Source organism: Melampsora larici-populina (assembly GCF_000204055.1).
Source record: "Melampsora larici-populina 98AG31 unplaced genomic scaffold MELLAscaffold_15, whole genome shotgun sequence".
NCBI lineage: Eukaryota > Fungi > Basidiomycota > Pucciniomycetes > Pucciniales > Melampsoraceae > Melampsora > Melampsora laricis-populina.
The window spans coordinates 616,249-641,991 of NW_006768779.1; the positions used below are offsets into that span (position 1 = coordinate 616,249).

The window sequence follows — 25,743 nt, forward strand, 5'->3', positions numbered from 1 at the left end:
AAAAGCTACAAATCGAAATCTCGAAATCAAGAGAACAACAACCAAGAAAGATCTAACCAAAGATGATATTGCTGATACTAAGAAAAATAGAACAGAGAACACTAGAACAAAATCTATCAGAGTTTTCTGAATTAACTTCAATCAAGTAACTAAAGGAGTATGAAAACCAAGAAATGGAAAGAATATCATAGTTGGGTAAGACCACTCTTTGAGGAGAATATCAATTTTAGAAACCAATGAAGCTTCAAACTTGATGATCTTCCAGAATGTAAAAACTCATAGAGTCCGAGGTCCGTAAAGTTTTTCATTCCATTGTTTAGGAGGATCGACTTTACGCATGTTCAATCCAGAAACAAAGCCAACATCTAGGTCGAATAACTTTGTGAAAGCAGCCTTGCTAAGATCGGCATGTGGAACTTCGGGTTTACAACCACCACAAAGGTCAACAACTAAAGAAGAAAAACTTGTAAATATTCGAAAGAAGCCTTTTGATATTCACTTTAGAAAAGAGATACTTACCACGAGCAACAACTGATTTTCCTCCAGCGACTGAGATTTCGAAGAATTCACCACAGGCGGGTCGTAGGTTCCATTTCTGAGTGACAGCAATGACTAAAGATTCATCCGTCGGAGCCCATTTTGCTAATTCCATATTGAAACGATTAGATGGCTCCTAAAGATGAAGTTCAAAACAGAAAGGAAGCTCACATTCTCGTCCACAGAAAGGGTTGAGTAAATCGTGCCCAGTGTACCAAGTGATAACAGCTTTAAGAAGAAAGAAGACGAAAACGAAAATAAGTGGAACGAAGAGATGCTTCATAAGAGACAGAAACCTTGAACTTACTCTTGATAGTCTCTCCTTTCATAACGTCGCCGATTTGCGAAGAGGCCTTCTTAACAGATTTAACGATATCTTCAGCGTCTGGTGATTTGATTCTTTTAACTAATCTCTTCTCATCCACTGGTTTGGGATTTGATGCTAGAGTTTGTAATGATAAAATAACGACGATAAAGAAAACTAAAGCACGTGGTGAACTTAAGATGGTCTCCATTTTATGATAAAAAAGGATATAAAAGTTTGAATTAATGGAAAATTCGAATGAAGAGAATTTGTCTAAGCTTGACAATATTGCTTTGTAAGATGTTGAGCGATGAAAGTTTAATATCAGGAGGAATGATTCGAAAGGAATAAAATGTAGTAAGGAGTATACGAGAAGTATCTGAGTGATGGATGGTCTTGAGGAATCGAGAAGGAATAATTAAATTGAAAAGAAGGAGGGATGTCGACCTGAAGAGCAGGAGCCAACATTTATGAGGCTCCAGAGTCAACTGATACCACTGAGTCCTTTTCATTATTCAATTCCCTTATGGACTGCTATAATTATAGTGAGGAATTCAAAAAAAGGATGGCAGTGAATAAGAAGTGGATATCAGTGAAGATGTCGATCCTCTAAACAGATGTGCCTGAGGCTGTAGATTCTCAGTCAATCCTTTGAAGAGGTCCGAAAATGCACGATGGATGAGAAAAACAAACCTGCAGGACCTCAAGGCAAATTGGTGTATAACTCTTCCACTTCTTTTGTGTGAATTCGTCGTCGAGTTCCTCTTTGGCACGAAACGGATATGAAAACTGCAAACGCTCTGAGCTGAGCAGAGACAACAAACCCAACACCACAGTCAAGAAATTGGCTTGCTCGAGTTGACAATCTCAGATCCATGTTTTCCAAAATGAACTTGAGGTATTAATGAAAATTTTCGGGGACTCAGTTCGTCACTTTCTGTTCAACCCCGGGATTGCTTTGCAGGCGGGAGTGGGGCCGCTTCGCAAGCATGGTCACAATGGAAGGGCATTGGAGCACAGGAGCTCAATATATTACCTGACATCACATTGGAACATGGGGTTGGAGATATCACACTCACATCCCAAAAAGTTTTTTGATGTGCTCGAGCTGCACATGATAGGAAAGATGAGAAAGATGACGATATACAGTGATCCTCCTTATCCTCAACACTCAATGGCCAGCTTAGCGGCCACCCTGACCCAAGGTATGCCAAAGTTGCGTAGACTTGCTATTTCCTCAGCTTCTAGAGACTTGACACTGAGAGATCCGATGATGAATCGCTCCACTGATCTTACAACGTCCCGCTCATCATCAACCTAGGCAGCCCTTTCATCCACTTAAGCACCACAACATTGATTTCTACAGAGATTTTGCGATGCATAAATGATACATGACAAAGTACTTTGGCATCTATTTTGAATACCCCACTATCATAAATTTACAATTTTGATTTGCCAGCGTTGACGATTTGAACAAATTCAGGCTTCAAAGAAGCACCACCTACGAGGAACCCGTCGATATCTACCTCTCGAGCTGTAGGTCCGGTGCCAGATAAGAGATTAATTAACAAACGAAATCATAATGCACCAAACGAGCAAGATTACTTACATAACTCATCGCAGTTCTTTCCATTTACACTACCACCGTAGATGATCCGAATCGACTCGGCCACTTTTGAATCAACTTTCTTAGCAAACCAAGCTCTGATTGCCTTGTGAACCTCTTGAGCTTGTTGAGGTGTTGCTACTTTCCCAGTTCCAATTGCCCAAACTGGTTCATAAGCCACTACCACGTTCTTCCAGCTTTGGCCGTATTTCTCAATCCCGCTCTTGATACCTTCAAGTTGAGATTCTACTACCGACAGGGTCTTATCGGACTCGCGTTCCGATAAAGTCTCTCCAATGCAGGCGATGACGGACAACCCAGCAGCTAGAGCAGCACCGGTCTTGACTCCGACAAATTGGGAATCTTCATGGAACAAGCTTCGACGCTCTGAGTGACCTAAGATCACATATGGGATCTTTGCATCCACGAGTTGATCGAACCTGTCTCATAATCGAAATCAACGGTACGTTCGCAACCAAAGAGACCACATACCCCACCCCGAAATCCTTGATGGATTTGAATTGCTGTAAAAACACTTACGAGATCTCTCCGGTGAATGCTCCTGATTTCTCATAGTAACCATTCTGTGCACCAACAAGGATTTCTTTTTTGGTGAAATCTCTGACAGGGAGAACTGAAATTATATAAGGTCGCATGGTCATCAGAATTGAGCCTTAGAAGACCATAGTACGATAAGGTTCTTTGAAACTAACGGTAGAGTGCTGGTGGAGCGATCACCACTTCGGCATTAGGGTCGAGCTGAGCGTCATTCAAGACCTTTACGATATCTTTGAGGGAGTCCTGAGTGCCGTTCATCTTGAAGTTGCCTACCAAACCCACATTTCCAACAAGAACGATGAGTTATAAAGTATACCACATCTAGGCTTACCGGCCTCGAAATCAAACGAAGATCACGTACCACCAACAAAGAATTTTCGAGAAGTCATCTTGATTAAAAGTTTAGATTGGGTATTCTTGATATTTTGGTGGTATTGTGTTGGAATCTGAAGATAGGAGATGGTAAACAGCGAGGTAAAGTCAGTGTATGCTGGTAGAGAATGACGTATTTAAATACTTTCAAGACTTATGGGAATTCACGGGTCACTCAAACTGCACTAAAAATGTCAGATCATATCCGATCCCGGTTTGATCCGCTGCCAAGAACGTTGAAACTTGTATTCTCCCCTTCATACATCACAAATCACCACACAGCACCACACCTCATTCTCCCTCTGCTGCGTTAACATGATCTTGATCCTACGCATCGTGATTAGGACTACCAGGCTTCCCCAGAGTCTGTTTTTCAAAGGGACCATTGAACCATCATCATTGTAAGGCTCGTCATCAGAGCTCAAAGTTGAAGGGGGAAAGAAGTCACGACAAATCAGATCGTCACAAAGAGCCAAGGTTTTCTGTCATCTGCGAACGCGTTGGTGATTCGCCCGCCGGGCTGGTGATGCTCTGAGTGGCTTTAATACGCTTATCTACCATCAGACTCAGAGCTCTAAACAGGTGCAAACTTGTGATACTTTTGAAATAAGGGTATACCATCTTACAATGTCCGAAGTTCCAACAAACAAGGATATCTGATGATTTGAATCCTCCAGAAAGATTATGTACAACGACCGATGAACTGAAGGAGATTCAATCCATCCAGCACCTACCTGGCCAAATTCAGAACAGGAGAAACAAATCCATTTCGACATCTCAAACACAAGGAAACTAACATCACGCTCCTTCAATCTGCATCTCAAAGGCCTTCAAACGTCAAATTGAAAAATTTCGTAAAACCCAGCTGACCAAGCCGGATTTTGGTCTTTCAATGATAAGAAGATCCATAACAAGTTACAAGGACGTCGAGGATATGAGATCGAAAGGTAAATTTTAATGTGAAGATTCATCTTGAATTCACTTACGCAGAACCTTCATTCCTGACCCAATCCATCTAAATCAATTTGTTGAGTTTAGTAAAAATAGTGACATAGGAATGTATAAATTTTCAAAAAAGACTTCTTACCCAGGATCCTTTGTAAACTTTGATCCTGTGTTATAAACATCAAATAAATTCAGTCAAAATCATATTATATCGTTCAAGCAACAAATTCGAAAAGAAAAGTCAAAACCCACTTTTTATAACCTTTCGTCTTAGCTAAATCAGCTGCCTGACCACTTCTCTTTCCCATCTTACAATAAAATATCATTTTTTGATCTTCATTAGGCTTTGGAAACCCATGTAACTTGAGAAATTCATCTGGTGTGATTCCAAAACTGTTTTCTAATTTCGAAAGAGGTAAATTGACCGAAGTTGGTATAGAACCTTGGGCCACTTCGTCCGGTTCTCTAACATCTAGGCCCATCAAAGCAAACTCTTCAACGTTGACATTGAAAGCGATCAACTTTGAAAAGATTCTTAAATTACTGACCAATCAACAAGATATTCTATATCGATCAAATCGTCGAATCAGATCGAGTTCATCATAACATCATAATCGAATTCCGCACCTTGCTGGGATTCAAGGTAATTGGTTTCAACTCTGGATACTTGATTTCGGAACCATCCCATTCGATCTCTTGTGAACTTGCCATTTTGCTGTGGACTGAGATTCACGCCTATGCAGAGATTGAAGTGGTAAACAGAAGAGTAATTGTCAGTAGCTACAGCTGTGTACTTGTGGGCAATAAAGCCATAGAAGTTTGATGGTCATGGACTGAAATAGAATCAAGAAATTGTAACTAATGATCAGGACGATGATCCGCGGCTGTAGCTCACCTAAGGATTTATAAGTGGAAGTTTGTTTGGGCTAATGATGTTAAAGCGACCGGTTGATAGCTCGATAAAAGTATGTATGTATGATAGTTTGTTTAAAGGATAAGGAAAGATGAGAGACAATAAAAATAAAGTTCCTAAAAATATGGGAAGCGGAAGGTTTTAACAGGTTTTAACGCTCAAGTTCAACATATATACATGTACATTGTAACTCCACCTGCCCCATCACAGTACCATTTAGTAAAGCTTAGTCGGGCCCCTTGTACGTAGGTATGTGATACCTCACGGTGAAAAGGGAATCAAAATAGATCAAAGTGGCTATGTTTCTTTCACTGGCTGCTCGGATCACTCGAGCCGAAGTGCGGCATGTGTTACATACATACTCCAAGTGACCAAGTGCACACGCCGCCGCAGTCACGCCGCGGTCACTGCGGATGCGTATGCACGGTGCACACTCACCCACGCTTCATCCCAGTGTTTGTCGAGGAACCCAGCATAAAAAGACATTTCAAACAACGGAAAACCATGATCAAGTACAGTGAAACAATTGGGTGCTTTATGTAAGAGCATTGTTCATGTTCACACCACGATCAGTCCGTGTGGATACCAAGCCTGGGCCATGCCAGTAGTACGGCCTGAATCACGATTTGCAAGAGAAAGAGTGGAGCAAATAAATCCTGGAATCGAAAATTTCTTGATCAAACTCTATCACAAGGAGCCACAAATTACAAGTAGGAATGTTCTGTCAGCGCCCTGTAATACGCCTACGGAGGTCACTGCCGTAGATTCTGACCTTTTCATGGAAAACTTCTCAAAAATCCCGCATTCCGACCTTTTTTGTCAGTGACATGTTTGTTTGGCGGGATTGAGCATTGCTGGGTAAACGGCATGTATAGGTCAGAATGGTATTATAGCACTAATATTTCAAGTCTGATTGACATACTCATCAAGGAGGATTGACGGAAATAGGAGATCAAAGCATGTAAACAAAATTATTGACTGATAAGAAGGCTATTATTTGATTATACATATACTATGTATCCATCTTCTGATACTTTGACTTGAGCTCTTATCTGGATCTCAAATGCTCTGATATCACTCAAGGCAATGTGAGAAATCAGTAAACACCACAAGAGAGCAGGTACAGTGTACAAAGTTTCAAGGTCACCAATGTAAAACAAGGGAGAGGCTTGCATGGCCACTCCCAGTCGTGTCATTTATACCGGCACAAGGCGTTTTTACAGTTCTCTTTTTACTTTTCATTGTCACCCAAGAGATGAGGCTACACTTATTGCTGACTAGCTTAGTTCAAGCCTGGAGAAAACTCAATCTTTGTCACCAATAATCCTACAAAGGTCCTCTCAGAGCCCAAAATCTGAACTTTTTGGACAGTAAACTCCTTGGAAGATATTGGAAAACTCCAACCTTTTTTCTCAGTGACCTCTGTAGACATATTCCAGGGTCCTATTCTGTCACTCGAGCCAGAGTGCAGCATGTGTGACTCAGAGTCACAGAGTGCATACATGGCCGCAGCCAGGCCACAGTCATTGTGTATGTGTGTGCACTCTGTGACTCTGAGTAAATAACTTGGTGCACACTCATCCACAAGTGACCAAATCCTCCTTGCTGTGTCACACCATACATACTGCAATGCTTTTGATCCAAGTTTTCTTTTGAAGGGTATGTCCAAGGCTGATGGAAGAAGAGAGGATGCGAGGCTGTGGGTGCAACACTTGACGGCCAGTAGAAACTCAGCAAGTCAAGACTCAGTGTGCCATTTTCCAAGCAGTTGACATTGAAGATGTGGTAGTTGTAATAGTATTACCTTGTACCCTTCCATAACCTATGCACATTGAGCTCTAAAACAGAAGATTAATTCAAAAGGCACCTGGAATCTGCCAGCAATTTGACAAGACCTTTTTCATTGCCAAGCACTGCAAACAACTTCCCTCCAACTGGGCAGGGGGAAATTATTGGCAGTATGATTGGTCACAAGGAATTGATCACCACCTGAGCCATAGAACCCACACTACATATGTGCAGCAGGATGGGTAAATTAGGAGCTATCATGTACATAAAGAGCTGCTCAGCTATTGGCTCATTTGAATGAGTATATCATGTGTGATACCTTCTGTAATTTTTTGCAGTTTGACAAACACATTCCAAAAATTGGATACATACATACACTGACTCATAGTTTTGGTGTACTTCCATTAAATAAACTTCATGTAACACCTTATCTGTCACTCTCAAATGGCTTCCAAAGTATTGCCTGAGTGGCTGCTATTCAGGTCAATTTTTGGGAGGATTTTGTCAAGCTGGAAAAAGTTACATGATGTATCACATGTGCTCTACTTATTCAGATGAGCAGGAAACTGAGCAGACCTGTATGTACACAATAGCTAACAATTCACTCAGCTTTTCACACATATGTAATGTGGGTTTGATGGCGCAGGTGTGCAGTGATCAATCCTTTATGACCAATTCTGCTTGCAATCATTTCCCCCCACTTAATACAGGGGAAGTTGTTTGATTTACAGTTCAAGATTCTTTTGGAGATTATTTAAATCAGAAATGCATTGCACAACTACACACTCCTATCAAGCTCATGGCACATATGTGAAGAATAATTTTATAGACTGATTTTGAATGAGATATAATTTGAAATGAACTGAAGCATCTCCTAAAAAGATTATAGTAACAACTGAAAAGGTCTGCATGATTTGGCTGTATGGTGGGGGTTCCTTTGTTTCATTATTCAACACCCATTGTAAGCCTCCAAAAGTTTTGTCACTTTTTTTAGTTTGCTTTGCTTTTAGTTGACTTTTCAAACTGCTTTGAACCTCAATTTTGATTCAAGTCTTTTATTCATTTAAGAAACATAATGGATTGGATATTCATTGGTAAAAATGACAAATTGAAATGAATGTAATAAAATGAAATGAAATCAAAACAGGGTATCAAACACACACATATAAGAGTAAATGGAAAGAAATCAACATAAACTTTGAAACCTTTTTTTAAGAAACTTTTTTTCCAAAGAATGATAGTAGTATGAGACCAGAAAGATTATATATTCTAAAGGAAATGAAAAGAACTGATAATCTTTCAACAAAACAAGTCAAATTCAAACAAAAACCAATCGAGAAACAAATCAAATTGGTAATTTTCCAGCTTCACGACATGCACTGGTAGTAGTTGCACCTTTGGAAAGGGCATGTTTGATGACTATACAATAACAAAGCATCCCCAAACACCCATTGATTAATTTGATTCGAGTACGCTATACGGTCTAACAGTATTAAAACGAAGAAAACTTACTTGGATCAGTGCAATCGCAAACCGGCAAGTTAACAATACATTCAGCATTGATATCTAATGGAAGAGATCTAAGAGAGTCCAATTCAAAAAAAAAACAGTCCATCAGAAAGCATAAAAAACAGATATAATGATTAAAACTCACCCGTTACGGTAAGGATCATAGCTGAATCCTTTGTATTTCTTTTGGCATTCCCAAGATTGAGTGACAAGATACTCAGTTGAGAATCCATACTTCTTGGAAATCAAATCAGCATTGAACCATTTGTTTCCAGTTTTGTTCTTCTTAGCTTTGACGATATTCATCATGCTTTGTATTTCAAAGGAACACACAATCATATATTAAGTAAGCTTTGATTGGAATGATATCTTTGGACGTTTTCAAAGGTTGGACTTACGTTCCGTCTTTGCAAAATGAGAGATGATCATCACCTCCCCAAGCTCCACCTGGTCCTTTTCCATCGCACTTATCCTAGAAGTCAGGAAGTGACGAAAATGAAGAAGATGAGCTACAGATCTGGTGGTTTCTCCCTCTTGTAGTAATTGGGAAACCTTTAAAAAGAACGCACTTTGCCGTAGGTAACATAGGCTCCCTAAATGATCAGACAAGCGACAAGGAGTAACATGAATCAGTACTTTGACCTATCACTTTCATCCGACTAAAACCGATCCCTTGGATCCTCAAAAATCAAAACATAAAACTTACCTGTGCTCGAAGAATATCAACAAGAATTCTAGCAGTACTAGTCTGTTTAATCTCCTCTTCAACTTCAGAAGTCGATCGAACTTGAATTCCACTCAAAAATGCACCACCTTTCAAAGCACCAAATAAACCTGATTCGGAAGAGATACCAGCTTGGATGATACTAGTAGTTGCATTCGAAAGTTGATCTTGAACTTTGGATTGCCATTGAGAAAGGTAATAAGCGTAATTTGACCACTTTTGAAATCAAATTCATCATCAATTCAGTTCTAATCTTGATCCGAAATAAATTATCACAAAAAAAACTTACTCTGGTGAATCCATCAGGAACGGTATCCCAACTGTTCAATAAATTAACACCCATTAAAGCACTAGAAGTACCAGCCATCAAAGCTCCAACTACGGTTGCAGCAATGATCACAGCTGTACCTTCAGTCAAAAGTAATGCTCCAAGAGCTACTGTAAAAGCGATTCCACTCATCAAGACAAATAAGTCTTGTAAGTGAAACAAGAGCGAATGATGCTGAGGTTCAAAGCTAAATGAAAGCAAAAGATTTCTATCAGTCTTCAGGTCAAAGTAAGACATAAGACGATGTATACTCACAGGTCTGTAACTAAAGCGGCAGCTGTGGCTGTTATTGCAAAAGAAGGGAAAGCAAGACAAAATTGGTTAGATCATCCTAAAACATCTAACCTAATTTCAGACAAGAATAACATAAATCAAATTTGTGGATCTTACCTTGTACCATTGAAACAGCGAATCCAATAGCAGTGTAAATCGAATTTTGTAATGAATTCCATTCTTGTGCTGCGTATAAGACATACCAATCCGGTGCCGTGACTGGGTTACAAAGCTTTTTTTCATCATTTTGAATCAAAGTTAACAAAGTGATCATTCATTCAAGGTAAATTATTCAGGAAATATAACTTACTTGTCCTGCATGGCAACCTTCACCGATTCCACAAATAAAGTTTTGAGCATGATGAGAGAAAGCATAATCCTAAGAAAACATTCATCAAGGATCAATCTCATTTTTTTGTTCTGGGATTTGGATTGAAATGAAAAATCACTAACTTGAACTGAAAGGTTTTGTCCATTTGGATATGAAAGCAAATATTGATCTAAGTCTAATTTTGTCCAAGTTTGAGGAGTAAGTGGTAATCCATCACATGGGTTTGGATAAGTTTTCAAAACTTCATTGGTTTTTGGTACCTATTTTTTGCGATACAATATTAGAGGTCAAAAAGAAAACCTAATCAGTATCAGTCTTCAAAGAAGAGTTGTTTGTAGCAAGACGGATTGAATTGAGAGCCTGATGGATTATTATAAATCCGATGGGAGCTAGTTTAGCAAGGGACCTTTATGATATGATATACTAGTCAAATTCCGATCAATCACTCTCCAATAAAGATATACATCATCAAAGGTGACATGAGTCGCTTTAGGTATGGAAGTTGCCAGAAGGCTCATCCTGTCGTTCTGAATGATGAGTAGAATGGAGCGAGTCATCTCCTAATATCCCGCCTGATGTTAAATGATCTTTCTTTGTTGTCCAAGCTTTCACCCAACAGGAAAAGGAAATGAAGAAAGACCAAATATTGCTTTGATGTCAAGATAGAAAGCTAACTGACCAAGTTGGTTTGAGATGAATTCGAACTCGGAGCCGGATTCAAGATAGTCCCACCAACAGAAGTTGAAGAAGGTAAACTCGAAGAATTCGTTGGAGTGATAGGCTGAGGAGTAGGAGGTAAATTCCTGCGGATATGGTGATTGATTTGAGCAGGATTAAATTCACGAATGACTGGAAGTTGGAGGGTATGAATGAGTTGAGTAGTAGATAAAGCTACTAAGAGAGATGGGATCAAAGATTGTATCATAATGAATGAAAGATAATGATGGATAAAAAGTAATGAGTGTGATTGTTCAGTGAAGTTGATTGGAGGATGAAAGAGATCACTTCAAGGTAAGGAATAAATGAGATTGGATCCCTCAAAATAAAACTCAAGGGAAATCTCGTCAGTAACAATCAGGTATCTGAAAAGGGATGAATCGGAAAGCGATTGATTGTTAGAGGTTTTGGTTCATGGAGTGCTAAAAAGTTCAATATCGAACTCATACTCCATCTTTTTAGTCATTAGTCTGATGATTTGTACAGCACATCAACTTCGAACATGTCGGCAATAAGTATCAAACGGGAAGTTTTGTAGCGCGCAGAATAGGAAGTCTCGATAAGACTGGAAAGTCAAAAAAAAGACAGAAGACAAGGGGGGAAACAAATTGTGACCTCGAATGCGGCGAGGGTAATGACAAGAGTGACGAAATCTTGTTTGATGATGATGTTTTTGATTGCTTCATTATCATTAACTTTAGCTGATGCTTGATCGGTTTGTATTCATCACTTCTTCAAAGCAGGGGATCATAGAATAAAGAGATTGGTAGGGTTCCCTTCTGACTTGAATCGATAATCAGATCCCAGACCGATAGCAAACGGAAGGTGAATGACGCAGTAATTTGCTGATACGCCCTTCACTTTTTAGAAGCTTTTGTAGCACAACCCGTATTGCAACTGCAGTGGATATAAGACCATAGGAAGTAAGATCGGGAAGCTGGAACGGTGAAAGTTCAAAAGGATCGCATACAAATTTTGAAACTTTGCATCAACTTGAGTCTTGGATTGAGGAATCGATCGATTCCGAATTGGGAAACCTGTACACCGAGTAACTGGTACGGTACTCAAAAGATCAAATAATGACCGTTGGATCGAAACATCAGGTAACGATCATCTCTTCACCTTGAATGACTCGAAACCATCATTTGATAAAATCGAGGTTAGCTTTTGTTTACTGACAAAGATTTTGGCTTAAGTAACAACCAATGGTAAACTTTACAGCATCTTTTTGCGTGTTACTTTGTATCTGAAATATTTTTTTGTACCATGCTACTACACTGACCTTACCCAGTTGATATACAAACATGCCTGATACTTCAAGACCTTCCCCTATGAGGATGAGGATGATCAACTGTGAAGCTATTTTGAAAGCTTTTCTTTGGCCAACTGTGAGTGACAAGATTATGGTTCAACTTCAACAAAGGTGGGTTCATGTCAACAGATAACTTGAGAATATTTACCATGCCATATTTCAAACCCTATCATTCAAAGTCCTCTTGTTCTGAAGCACTCAGGGTGGCTCAATCTCTCTTAGTCTTACACAGCTTTTGTGAAAACTTCAAAATCTGTTACTTTGCACAATCTTTTTTACCTACTTATTTGATGTTTGATCCTGAAATATTTACCATGGTGCTCTAACTCAACAAAGTACCTCTCAGACAAACAACTCTGCACTAGTCCCTGATCTAGAGTCAGACAAGCAGTCTCGTTGACTACTTGTTTGTCCAAGAGGGACTTTGTTAAGTTAGAATGGAGCTCTGAGCCCACATCTTGATCTCATCTTAAGTATGAGTACATAGGTGTTTATGGCACTCAAAATGCTCGAGGAGGAAATCCTTCAGTAGACAGTGCAAGAGTCTTTAAAAGCGCTTCTGGCATCCAATCAACTTCACAAAGTTCTATACTGTCAATACGTTGTTCTAAGCCCTCAATGACCTGTCACTCTGACTACAACTCGGCAAGTCCCTGTTGTCCATGTCCAAAGACTGCTTTGGAAATGACAATGTTTACAGTGCCGATATCTCTCCTGAGAACAACATCAAGAGCATAGTTAACAGCTCTGGAAGGTATACAAGTGACTGTGCACCATCAAGCTTCCTCAAATATCTTGATCACTTTCATTCTCCACTACTCTTACATCATCACATCATCGTACTTGAAGCTTGTCAAACTTTTTAAAGTGATCATCTTTGCTTGCATCTACACTCTCGTCATCTTTAGGCTTTTGACATTGATTGAATTTGGGCAGAAAGACAGGTGATTCTTAAATGTTTTTTGTGGGGAGGAGGTTAATGGTCAAGTGAATGACATCATGTAATAGAATGGAATCTAACTTAACAAAGTCCCAGTCAGAACCTTTTTCCTCGCGAGCTCAGAAGGTTAAAAGAGCCCTACGAGAATTGGGATTTGCGTCAAGTTAGGGAGAGAATCAATTTTAGATATAAAGGTTGGATTTTCAAAATGCAAGATTAAAGGGTTTGAAGTATAAGTTATAATAGGATATGTAAAAATGTAAAAATCGAAATTATGATGAGATACATAGAAGATCATGGAAATGAAAACGTTTGAAGATATGATACATTTTGAATAAGATAACAATTAAACCAATACTAATGATAATGATGTTAATAATGATAATAGTGTTAATAATGATGATGATAATATGATGATGAGCAAGAGCATGAAAGATCTAAAAAGAAGATGATATATATATATATATATATTGATATGCATGACGAATTGAATAAGAAGTGAAACTAACGAGACCCAGAAGATAAAGTTCTAAACATACTCTCCCATCTTCTCCAAAAAGGTTGATAAGGAGTTGAAAACAATACAGGATCTTCTTCTACTACTTCTTCAATCAATCCGATATTGATCATCTCGTGATTTATAGATGATGAAAATGATCCTGAGGATGAATTTAAATTATTGAAATTAAAGATAGATGAAGAGTTCAACTCATTTGAATAATCTTGGGTTAATTCTTCCTGTTCTTCTTCTGCTTCATTTTCTGATTTCGAATGATGATCCTGAACGTTATCAACTTCAAAAAGAATTATCAATGATGTTAACTTATCAAACTGTTTCAAGATTCAAAATCAATTAAACCTATCACTTACCATCACTAGGGTTGAAGTCCTCATGATCTTCCATGCTTTGGAAATCTTCAATTCTCATCAAATCATCTTCGTTGTTTGAATCAAATGGACTCATTTCACTCAGTTCTAAATTTGTCCTATGATTAGACGACATCATTCTATTTGGTCTTAAGATGGTCTTCATCCGTTCCACTGAATTCTTTCTTTGGTTCATATCAGATTTCATTCGGATAGATTGATTTAGATCTCTAGAGGCTATTGAATGTGATTTGACTCGAATAGGTTGATTCAAATCTCTCGAGGTTGTTGAGTGCGATTTCACTCGAATGGATGGATTGATATCTCTAGAGGTTGTTGAATGAGATTTCACTTGAATGGATTGTTCTGAACCTGTAGAGGTCGTGGGATGGTGCTGAAGTTCTTTAGATTCCTCGTCCTCTGCCTCTTCCTCGTCCTCTGCCTCCTCCTCCTCCTCTTCCTCTTCATTTCTTTTATAATCAAAATCGGCTTTAGACTTGAGTTTTCCTATTGATCTTGATCGATGATTTGAATTTGATTTAGATTTTAATTTTGAATTTGAATGACTTTTCAGTTTACAACGAATCAAACGTGATTTAGTTTGTTTAGGTTTTGGTGGTGGAGATGATTGAATTGATTCATGATGTTCTGATGTAAGTTGAGATTGAGAAGGTGATGAAGTGGATTGTAAAGATTCTTTTCGTTTTCTCCAAAACCAACTAGTGATTTGTTTTCTTTGAAGTGAAGTGAGTGTCATGATTTGAGTCACTTGATGATAATTCGGACATGGATCTTGATCGAATAAATTTAATAAGATTGGAGTACATGAGTATGGATGACCGAATGGAACGATATGAGGTTTATGTTGTGAGTTAGAAGTCTGATTGATTGATTGAAGTTCATCATTTGGTTTCGATGACATGTTAAGATATTTTACTTTTTTTTTGTTTTTGACCAAAATTACTTTACTCAATTGAACCTTTCAACTTTTTGAAGCAATAGAAGTCTCTTACTTATTGACAATCTTTTAGTGGATGATAATGATGAGGATGATGATGAAGATGTATGTGAATAGAAAAGTGATTGAAGAAATCACGAAATCAATCCTAAGGAAGCATGTGTACAAACTTAATGACTTTTTGAGTCTTTTTGAGTCTTTTTGACCATTCAAATTGACCCAAAAGTACTCGGGATTAACAACAAGAATTCAGTTTAGAAATTAACTTATTAAGAAGTTTGTCTAACCTCATGGGATGATTCAAAAGTTTAAGGGTAATCACAATCTTAGTCAACTTGCGAGATCCCATCTGTTCTTCATTGATCACTTTGAATGATGAGCTTGACCTGAATTGTGATTTACATTTCTTTATCTTCTAGTCGTGTACCTTACACAGCAGCCTTTAACACAGGATTCGGATTGAAATCTTGATCGAGTTATCAGGAATTGTAAGATAATCATCTGATCAGCTGAGATAGCAACTTCAACTTCATTTCACAGTTTGACTACTCATCACTTCGTCATCCTAATTCCTTACTCTTCCATCCATGATCAACCCGTCCAATCTTCACAAAATTCAATGAGTCTTACTAATCGATTTGAGCAGTCTGACTTTCATCTTGATTGTTGAAAGAATCTGATCATATGAAATTCAGTAATCAAATCAAATCACAATCATTCCTGTTGACCTTTCGAATCATTCTTATTGATCGCGCATTAAAGAACATAAGCAATGCTAACATCACAGCTAATATATCATCATAATATATTGAGAATGGATCAAATCAGATCAGTTGATAGGAACATCATACTAAATCAGAATAATTGTTAAACCTCAGTAAGTAATTCATTTACTGAAGGTCCAACAAAGATGTTCAAATATGATACGAAACAAAATCAGTGCGCTACAACTACAGCCCTTTGCATGATTGATGACCTTGAAGAAAAAAAGACCTCGAGTTTTCAACAAAAAAAACCTTGAGTTTTTTCGAAAAGTGACCGAGTTTTTGAGAAAGTCAATGTGTTTTTCTTGAAATTTTCAAAAGTCGATGAGTTTTTGAAAAACTCGATAGGTTTTCCAAAAAACTCGGTCACTTTTTGAAAAAACTCGAGGTTTTTTTTGTTGAAAACTCAAGGTTTTTTTTTCTCCAAAGTCATCAATCATGCAAAGGGCTGTACATGTCTTTTGCACTCTACCTCACGTGGTGGGCGCGGTGCCAAAGGCAGGCCTTTTAAGCCCAAATTTGGGGTAGGCATGCCCAAGTTAGGTTTAAGTCTATTCCTCCCAGCTGTTGCATAAAATGGGTGACATCGGGAAAATTTCACCATCAGTTTCCAAATTTCCATAGACTCAAGAGCTCAATTCATTTGCCATCAAGCTTCTAGAGATTGTACCTCATGCGACTGGTGTTGAGAGTCTATTTTTGCATATGGGTTCCCAGAAGACCAAGCAGCATCCTGAAATGAATGTCTCAACTTTGGAGATGATGTTGCAGATTGAAATGGACCTTGAATACAAGCAATCAAATTGCATCTCAATAGCAACCACAAATCCTAATCAACCTGCTGCTGCCAATGATACACAAGACATAGATATTCAAGTTGAAGATTTTGACCATGTTCAAGAGTTTGAAGATGGCATTTATTGTGAAAAAGAAGTGGTGCACGCAGAAAAACAAGAGAACAAGACAGAAAATGGGTATAACACTTTTTGGTGTAATACTATTCAATACTTGAGTTGAAGCCCAAACACCCAATGCTATTGTTGTAAATGAAGAGTCTGGGAATGAGTATTGGGATGAGGATGAGCTTTTTAAAGAGCTATCTTGATAAATTTTGATGTAAACCCCCCTCCGATTACTTCTTGCAGCATTGTGAAATACAATCTTTGCTACTTTTGGTGTCTTTGCAAGTTTTTTTAACTGTTTGGAAGTTTTTTTTGCTTTTGAGGACCTCAGAGGCATGTCTCAGGGCCCACACCTAGGGCATGCCTTTAAAAAGCCAAAAAATCATGCCCAGGCCTGCCCCAAATTCAAAATCCGCGCCCACCACATGAGCTCTACCCCTCGAGTTTTATGAAGGTTAGTAAACTCCTGAAATCATGCTATCTGGTTACATGTGCGATTAGGCATACAGATTGTGTTTTCTTGCTTTCTTGTTTGGACACAATGCTAGTCTGACAAGACCTCCTAAGTCTTTCAGGGATTAGTTCCATTTAATTTTCCTCCTTTATCCTTACAAGGTAAGAGACAATATGAGAGTAATCTCATATTGGGACACCTCGAAGTGAACAGGATTTTTGAAGTTCAAAGTTGACTTACCAACTTTGTTGATTATACTTTGACACTGGACCGGTGGGTATATAGCTATATAAAATGCTTGATAATAAAAATCAGCAGATGATCTAGTTTTTAGATTCCAAGAGGGATATACACTCTCAAAAAGAAGGTTTTTTACTCACTGTACGGCGGCTTCAGTACATCAAAGGCATCACATGTTAGACAATCTATTGGCACCGGTGTCTATTGGACCATGCAGATCTCCCATACAATTCCAGCCTTGAGGATATTTTGTGGCATGATTTTAGCTAGCATCAATAAGCTTCTTCACCATTATAAGCTTGAGGAATTTTCTCAACAGTGGCCGAAAATCATCACTTGAGTTGCACACCCAAGTGCTGTAAAAATATATGTGATATCTTTGTCCTGGAAATCCGAGAAGTTCACCCCATAAGCTGTTAGCACAAATGCCACAAAAATGCCTTGCACTGTTGAGTGGTTTCAAGATCCCCTTATCAAAAAAGTTACTTACAAGCGCCCTGACAGCCAAAACCTAGATTATATCTGCAGAAGCAATGCTTTCTTTTGCCAAATTGAACAAATGTTGCAAGACCAAAGGCAATGACAATCAAGATGCGATTAAAGAGATCCATTCTTAATCGTGGAGCGCAAGATCAGGACAGAGTGTGTTTATCTTCAACTCTAAAGTTGAATCTAGATAAACTCCCCTCTAGCTGAGGAGTATATCTTTCCTGGCAAGTTCTACCGCAGAGTTGTATTGCCTCTTTCCCTGAGACCAATACCCTGTCAGCGTGGTGTGGGGGTAGCCCCGTAGGGGAGTGAGATCTAGTAAGGGTACCAAACCCCAACCTAGCACTCTTCCTACGTGGCGAGAACAGGCCAGAGAAGACAAGACTTCTCAACCCCCTAAACTCATGAGTCTTTGAGTCGTGAGCCTTGAGAAGTCGAGCTCAAACGAACCCCCCAACCTCATGACTCCTGAGTCTCTTACCCGACGCTTAAACAAATTTCATAGTTGCTCAGGAACAAACATAAGAAAGGTTCAGTACCTTAGCTCAAACTCTAATCTCTCATGCGTGTCAATTGGAACTTTCAATAGATCTCACAATACAGTCTTATACAGACTATCTCTGAGATCTACTGCATGTGGCTTGTAGACTCAACATGCTACAGACAAGCCGAAATGGAACAAAGTTTCTATTGCCCGCGTCGATCAGACGCACCCCTTCCTAACCCTTTCACCTACAATCTCTACAAACAACGAGCCAGCTGATGGTTATAGTGGCGGACTACTTCTATCAGAACCGCGTCTTACTCAGATGCTAGTCTTCTAAGCTATTCACCTTGAGCCATTCCACCGTCTCCTTCAACTCTTTATCGCTGAACTTTCTCAAATCGATCTTATATGCGTCTGACGCCCATCTACCATTTTTCTTGATTTCTTCTCTTGAAGCGCCTAGGTTCCACCGCAGAGAGGCTCCTCCAATACGAAAGGAGTGTCCATATAGCAATTTTTCATTCTCCGGTCGATACTTGTTCCACAACTCCCTCAGCCTAATGATCACGTCTAGCTTCTTGAATACGATGATTCTCCCATCGACTTCACTTGCGAAGCCAAAAACCGGGTCGACTGCCTTTCTTTGACGGAATTCGAACAACATCCGTAGTGCCCTCACCGGATCAAGACAAGACTTTTGTCTATCCAGCATAATGTACTGGACTTCACCTGGTTTGGCAGTTTTCGCATCAAGAATCGCTATCTTGGCGTACGAAAGTCCCGGACCCCATAGTACGTCTCCCCAAATCGGTAGCTTCTTTGAACAGTCATCTGATACCAACTCGCCTAGCCTTGCTGTTCCCCAAAATGCAACCAGAGCAATCGTGTAAATGGCCAAGTCCTTCTCATAACGTAAGTCTACATGTTCGTATAGGATTGATAAGTCTGAGATTAACACGGGTGGTCTTAGTTTATCTTCTCTAATCAGTTCTTGTTCCACAGCTTCCGAGGCCCTTAATAATAAAGCCACCGTGTCGTCTTTATCAAACGGATAGTCTTGTCTATGAAATCGGTGCCACGCTTTCAAACCCGCAATATACGATCTCATGGTTGAAGATTTTACCGATTCGTCATTCTCGACCAGGTCTTCATCTTTCTTCGAGCCCCAAACGACGAATCCGAGCAGAACTTCCGGCGATATGGGCATCAACAGGGACTTATCGATCTTTTTCACCTCTGCGTATCGGAGGACTTTCACAACACCTGAATTATAATGTTTCAATGTACCGTCTTTCCAAGATCCTCTAAGAAAATGTTTTTGGATTTCGTCTACATCCGAGCGATCCACCCCCATCGCATCCTTCTTGAAGGCGCCAAAAGGTTTAGTCAATCTTTTCAAGTCGTCACTTCTTTTAATCGCATTGATTTCGTCACGAGGCTGTTTGGACTTTTCTGACCGTCTTTTGGATTTCTTCTTTCCCATTTCTGTCCTTTTAAAGATTAAGTTGAGGAGGTGTGTATTGAAAAAGAAGCGAGCGTAGATCAAGTGGGACTTCAATTTTCACCTCTTTGAACCAGAAGAGTTCGTTCCCGACCGTTCCGCGAGAAAGCTCATCAGCTTTGTTATCCTTTGACGCTACGCGTTTCTGTTTGATGTTACAGCCTAACTCCGTGAGTAGTCTCTGTATCAGTTTCCATTCTTCGTTAACATCCCGATCTTTTGACTTCCGCTTACGAATCGCGTGTTCTGTAGTTGTGTTATCGGTATGTACCCAGAATCGCCTGCCTCCTACATTTGTCACTTTCTTCAAAACTAAGAGGCCAAGTCTTATTGCCACAGTTTCCGCCCAAGCGATTCTTTGCTTATGCTCTCTCCTCCCTTTCACGTCCCACTCTTTCACGAACTTGAAGCACGCCCAGAATTCACCAATTAACACTCCAATCCTATCCTCCCAATTTTTCCCGAAGTTGTCAAAGGAAGAAGATACGTCAATAAAAGTAAGACCAAGACACCCTCTCCAAACTGCCCTTTACTCACCCGAAGGATGACGCGGCATCGCCGACCCACCCTACCTCTTCAGGTATTGGGTTTGGCACTATTGCGCAGGACTCAAAATCTTGCAGACATCGCCGCCACTCTCTCAAGTCCTCCAATACGTCCGGTGGTGTTTTCCTTAGTGCTTGAGGGTTTATCCAAGTCTTTTTCCATCGATACATCGAATTCAAATACGCTGCCATATGGGGCACAATATGGACCGTATGGCACAATCTACCTACTACCTTCTCAACCTGAGAGTAAGACCACTTCTTCTCTTCGTTTAAGAATTCGACCACGTGATTTAACCGCTCCTCTAATTTTTCTTTCGGGAGGCGTACAGTGTGTTCCTTACCGTTCCAAATGAACCCGAGGAACTTTTGTTCTACGTTGAACTCGTGGTTTTTGGCCGGGTTTGTTGTGACCCCCATCGAGTTACTCAATTCAGTCACTTGAACTAAAGATTCCTTCTTCCCTGGACGGCGGAAGAGTAAGTTGTCGTCAACCCACCTAAAAATAGCTGGGAAACCCAGTTTGACTATCATGATATGTTTCCATGTTTCCGCCGGTGCGCCGAAAACTCCGCAGCTTGCGACTCCGCCAAAGCCGACCGCAAGATCTATCCATAAACGGCCTCTGAAATCCATTATTATCAAGAATCGCCTTTGACTGTGGTGTACTGGCAACTGTCTATAGGCATTGGCCCAGTCGAATAAGGCCATCTCCCACTCCCCTGGATTCAATCGAAAGAATTTCACTACCGTGTTAAAATCATCCCAGGTAGTCTCGTAATTTCTTTTGTCTACAAAAGAATTTACTGATGGTATGCTTTCGTTTTTCTTTGGGTGTGAGAGATCATTTATTAGCCTTATGGACCCATCCCCGTTCACCGCGCTCCCCATGGGGTTGGACCTAAAGAAGCCATACTTGGCGTATAACTCCTCGTGCGTAAAAGGGCCTACTATACAACCCGCTGCACTTTCTTTTGCTAACATTTTTTCAATTTGGTCCTTCGCCTCTAGCGCCGACGCGTGGTTATCCGGGGTGTACCATCTCTTCCCTCCTAAGGAATGTTGTGGAATTCTGAGGCAGAACCCGTCTACAAAGCCATCTATTATATAAGGTATGTCTTCTTCTAACCCTGCCTTCTTCATCAACGACTCCCACTTTGAAATTATCATGTTGCATCGAACCTTCGCCGGCCAATGAGTGACTCCTCTGACTTTGTATAATTTTCGATCTTTCAGTGGTAGTACGGGATTCTTCTTCAATTCATACTCTGAATCTTCTGAATCCGTCGATGATTCTTCGTCATCCTGTTTCTTCTCTACATCAGCTGTCCTCTGGTTCTCTTCCACTACCTCTCTTTCAATCCCAACCGGCTGAAACCAACCCTTCGACTCCGCCTTGCCTCCTAGCTTGTCTATCACTTCAGCTTCGTCCACTACCCCACTTACTGTCTTCGGTGGGAATATCTCGCTCACTAAGAAGTTTCCCCAGAGACAAACTTCAGCGTCAAGAAACACGATCCTCTCACAAAAAGCCTCTCACAAGTGCTCACTCTCTCTCATTTCAAGCGTCCTTGTGAGACCCTCTTGTTCTCGGACCCAAGATCGAGGACCTTTCGGGCTAATCCCTATCAAAGTGAAAATGAAATCCAAGGCAAAAAAGATTTATATTCGATTTCAGACCACTTCTCATTTACTATGACTGCTACTCTGTTCTATGTTCAAGTGCGTAATCTTAAAAACGGAACATACAAGAATGGTTCAACACAACAAATTAGAGAGAGACGGCCATAGAGAAATCACACGAGTGCACAAGCAAATCCGATCAATCAGGAGTTTTCAAATCGTACAACCAGCGAGTCGTGGGGATCCGGACAAAAGCGTAAGATCAAACCCAGCCGTCAGCATCTGATTACGATCACACATCCAGATAAGCTGAATTATCTCACCAAGGACCGTTCCCTTGAGCCTTTTGCTTCCCCTTTTGGATCCCGGGTTGCTTGTTGGCGTGTTGACGGCCATGGGCCACCCAATCTTGTCCCCCTTGACCTGCATACGCATTATTTTGCGGATAGGTGGGATTTGGGGTGAAATGAGGGAACTGCGGTCCGTAAGTCTGGTTTTGGAAACCTTGACCTCCTCCTTGGTGGTACTGACCCCCTCCGTTTCCACCCCCATGACCTCTATTCCCGCCTCTCTTTTTCTTGAAATCTCTCTTGTTATTTTGATAGAAATCTGAGTATGGTTTTGAAGGACCCGCCACCGGTTGATAGCCTTGATTATTACCAACTACATGTTGACCAGTATAAAAATCGTAACCATACTTAGGCTGACCAGGAGCGTACGGATTCTCCTTGTACTTCAAGTCACCCGCCGTCTCCGCATCCCATCTAGCTCTCCTCACCGCTTCCTCCTGAACGCCTTCTGGTAAGAGTACCTTCTCAACTTTCTTCCCCTTCTTCCCGTTCTTCTTCTTCCTGTATACGCATTTTGACCTCTTCCTGAAAATGAGTGATCTAATGGCTAAATGGTATCTCAATCCTATCATCCAGCATTTGTACCTTACCAGCAAGCCGTTAACCACCTCTTTGTGCTTTCGAATGTACTTTGCGTATGCCTCGTGTCCATACAACTCTTCCGCGTACCGCGCTTCCAAATCGCAGGCTAGTATGAATTCGCCGAAGGTCATCTGTCTCTCGAGGTCTCGTTCGGACGTCGTCAAAGTAGGTCGTTTCCGTTTCTTGGAACCATCATCTATAGTCGCATTGTGCGCCTCTATATACGACCGTTTGAACACAGACAGGGGTACGTATCTTTTCAACTTCTTGAAGCATCTATCCCAGTGCTCCGGTAAGTCTGGGAGGTCTAATCCTGGGATTTTGTTGAACTCGAATTCTACATTCGCTTTGGAGACTGTATCTCTTTCTTCATCTGAGTCTGACGAAGAGCTAGATGTGCTAGAGGAGCCCGATGAGGATGAAGTGGACCTCGACGAATTGGAACTCGATGAGTCTGCCTCCGAATAAGATGAAGAAGACGAGGATGAGCTTTCCTCACTGCTCAATTCTGAGGAAGATGAACTATCACTTGAAGTGGAAGGTGAGCGAGTGCGTTTCTTCTTCCCTCCTTTCAACTTCCTTCTATCACCCCCCTTCTTTCCTTTCTTCTTTCTCGACTCCTCTTCCTTCTTTCTGCGTTTCTTGCTCTTCTTCTCTCTCTTCCTCTCCGCTTTCACCTCTTCTCTTTCCTTCTTGGCCACCTCTTCCCACCTCCTTTTCACTTCTTCCTCCTCGACCATTTCTTTCCTCAGCGCTAACACTGCTTGCATGTCCAGATTATCGATAGCTTCAGCAAGTCGTTCTATTAAGGGTCGGCCATCGCCCTTTCCTCCTACCGGGTTTGGATGTATCTCGTTCCCCTTCATTAATTGGTTGGACGGCACCAACGTCTCTTGTGTCAAGGAGCTCGATTGACCTATGCGAACGATAAGACACAGTACCATTAGTTACTGGCCGTAAGCTAAAGCACGGATAAGTTTTCTCAGACGAGTATGTTTTAGGTATGACAAAGAATAGGGGTTCTAGCGACTGCTCCATCTATCTCCTTGGCTGCAACATCTTTCGATGGAGCCCGGTGAGTTTTGGACACTCATGTCTTAGGTTATGAGAGGTCATACTGAAACTGGTTCTTCTCTGACAGGGAGCGTGATTCGCTTCTACCTTCACATCATCCCAGATTAAATTATCTAAATGATCATTATCACGAGAGATTATCCTCCTTGGGAGCCTTCTACGGCTACTACCTTCTCCATCTATCAGCTTCTCCCTATACCGAGGCAGGAGCCAGTAACGGCTACAACTTTCCTCATAGCTAGGCTAAGCTTCCCATTGATAGCATCGTGACATGGAGAGAAAATTACGAAAAGAAATAGAGAGACGGTGGGGTGGGGGTGGGGTAATGAAAGGAAGTTTGTACATCTTTCGATGATTATAAAAATATTTGCTCACCATGACCATGATTGATCAATCCTGCGTAAGTCTCCTTCCTGCCCTTCAGGCTTCCATCCTCATTTAGAGATGCTGAGGTTTTCCTCTTTTTTCCTTTTGACTTCTTCTTCTTCTTCAAACCATCTCCTTTCTTTTTGCCTTTACCACCATCCACTGTAAACATCATTCAACTTCCCCAATTTGGTAGAGGAAAATGATTAATAGTACAGTTTTTCATAAAAGAATCTAATACTGCACACCTGGGCCATTTCACCCACACTACATATGTGCAGCAAGCTAAGTCAATAGTTGTCTATCATGTACATACAGGTCTGCTCAGTTTTTTGCCCATCAGAATAAATAAATCACATGTTATACCACATGTAACTTTTTCGACTTTGAATTTTTTTTCCCAAAAATTCACTACATATAATTCTGTAGCTGCTCAGGCAATATTGTTGAAGCTATGTCTTAGTAACAGAAAGTGTGTTACATGCAGTTGAGTTGATGAGATCACACCAAAACATTGAGTCAGTGTATGTAGTCAATCTTTTGGAAGCTTTTTTCAATCTGAAAGAAGTTACAGCATGTATTACATATGAATAACTTGTCCTGATGAGCAGATAACTGAGCAGAACTGTATGTACATGATAACCACATATTCACTGAGCCTGCTACACATATGTAGTGTGGGTGTTATGGCTCAGGTGTGGAGTGATAGACCATTTTATGACAAATCATACTCCCAATCATTTTTCCCTGCCCACTTGGGGAACCCGAATAATGTCTGCAGTGATCGCCTGTCTCTCCTTCCTCCTCTGTCAATCCTGACTCATCATCACCTTCATCCGATTCCCCCCCCTTGTTTCTTCCTAACTCTTCTCTTTCCGTTACCTTCTCCTCCGAATTAGCCGCACTCCCCCCATCAGGTTCATCGATCACAATTTGCATCCTAAGAGGTGAACCAGTATTGATGCTAGACGTCGCCGGGTCCCGTGATCCCGCTCTTCTTTCTCTTTCGATTGCCTGCTCCTTGAGCTTGAGAGCATGCATGTTTTTCTTCTCTTCTTCTGATTTAGCCAAGTCCATCATCTTCTTAGATTGAAATTTTGGGGTTGTATTCTTCTTTTTTAGAGTTCTCCACATTCAACTTGTGAGGATTAACGAGAAGCCGAAGTTTGTTTTTCTTTTAGAAGATTTCTGGAAATGGGAATTTAAGTTTTTTGAAAAAATTTTAAGAGAAAAGAATTTCTATCTTGCGTGGATTGACAGGGTTCAGCACGGTGGAGAATTTGGCTTCGAGTAGAGAGGTGAAAATTTTCCCTCTCTACTCGACTTCCAAATTTCAGCTTGGGATAGGTGTTACCTCTCCCGCTGCTGTGACACCCTTAGCTGC

The 25,743-nt window shown here is 40.5% G+C and overlaps 5 protein-coding genes across 5 annotated transcripts; all 5 read right to left on the reverse strand.

The window, feature by feature from the left end:
• Positions 1-276: 276 nt before the first annotated feature.
• On the reverse strand, positions 277-1,052 carry MELLADRAFT_105838 (uncharacterized protein; the record flags this gene model as incomplete). Its single annotated transcript, XM_007409336.1, has 4 exons — positions 277-449; positions 520-642; positions 709-765; positions 845-1,052. The coding sequence occupies 4 exons, from the start codon at positions 1,050-1,052 to the stop codon at positions 277-279; spliced, it is 561 nt and encodes a 186-aa protein (XP_007409398.1).
• A 1,228-nt stretch (positions 1,053-2,280) lies between these two features.
• Positions 2,281-3,394, reverse strand: MELLADRAFT_85707 (uncharacterized protein; the record flags this gene model as incomplete). Its single annotated transcript, XM_007409335.1, has 5 exons — positions 2,281-2,375; positions 2,451-2,887; positions 2,988-3,081; positions 3,161-3,274; positions 3,367-3,394. 5 exons carry the CDS (start codon positions 3,392-3,394, stop codon positions 2,281-2,283), a joined length of 768 nt encoding a protein of 255 aa, XP_007409397.1.
• A 580-nt stretch (positions 3,395-3,974) lies between these two features.
• Positions 3,975-5,300, reverse strand: MELLADRAFT_48079 (uncharacterized protein; the record flags this gene model as incomplete). The annotated part of the gene is made up of 7 exons (XM_007409334.1): positions 3,975-4,263; positions 4,364-4,392; positions 4,465-4,489; positions 4,575-4,794; positions 4,871-4,886; positions 4,950-5,057; positions 5,218-5,300. 6 exons carry the CDS (start codon positions 5,031-5,033, stop codon positions 4,215-4,217), a joined length of 423 nt encoding a protein of 140 aa, XP_007409396.1.
• Positions 5,301-8,368: 3,068 nt separating this feature from the next.
• Positions 8,369-11,113, reverse strand: MELLADRAFT_105841 (uncharacterized protein; the record flags this gene model as incomplete). Its single annotated transcript, XM_007409333.1, has 12 exons — positions 8,369-8,442; positions 8,536-8,603; positions 8,678-8,842; positions 8,931-9,004; positions 9,102-9,125; positions 9,239-9,472; positions 9,546-9,771; positions 9,840-9,867; positions 9,975-10,089; positions 10,168-10,236; positions 10,311-10,448; positions 10,868-11,113. 12 exons carry the CDS (start codon positions 11,111-11,113, stop codon positions 8,369-8,371), a joined length of 1,461 nt encoding a protein of 486 aa, XP_007409395.1.
• Positions 11,114-13,341: 2,228 nt separating this feature from the next.
• MELLADRAFT_71689 (uncharacterized protein) lies at positions 13,342-14,154 on the reverse strand (the record flags this gene model as incomplete). Its single annotated transcript, XM_007409332.1, has 2 exons — positions 13,342-13,951; positions 14,028-14,154. 2 exons carry the CDS (start codon positions 14,119-14,121, stop codon positions 13,662-13,664), a joined length of 384 nt encoding a protein of 127 aa, XP_007409394.1.
• Positions 14,155-25,743: the final 11,589 nt, after the last annotated feature.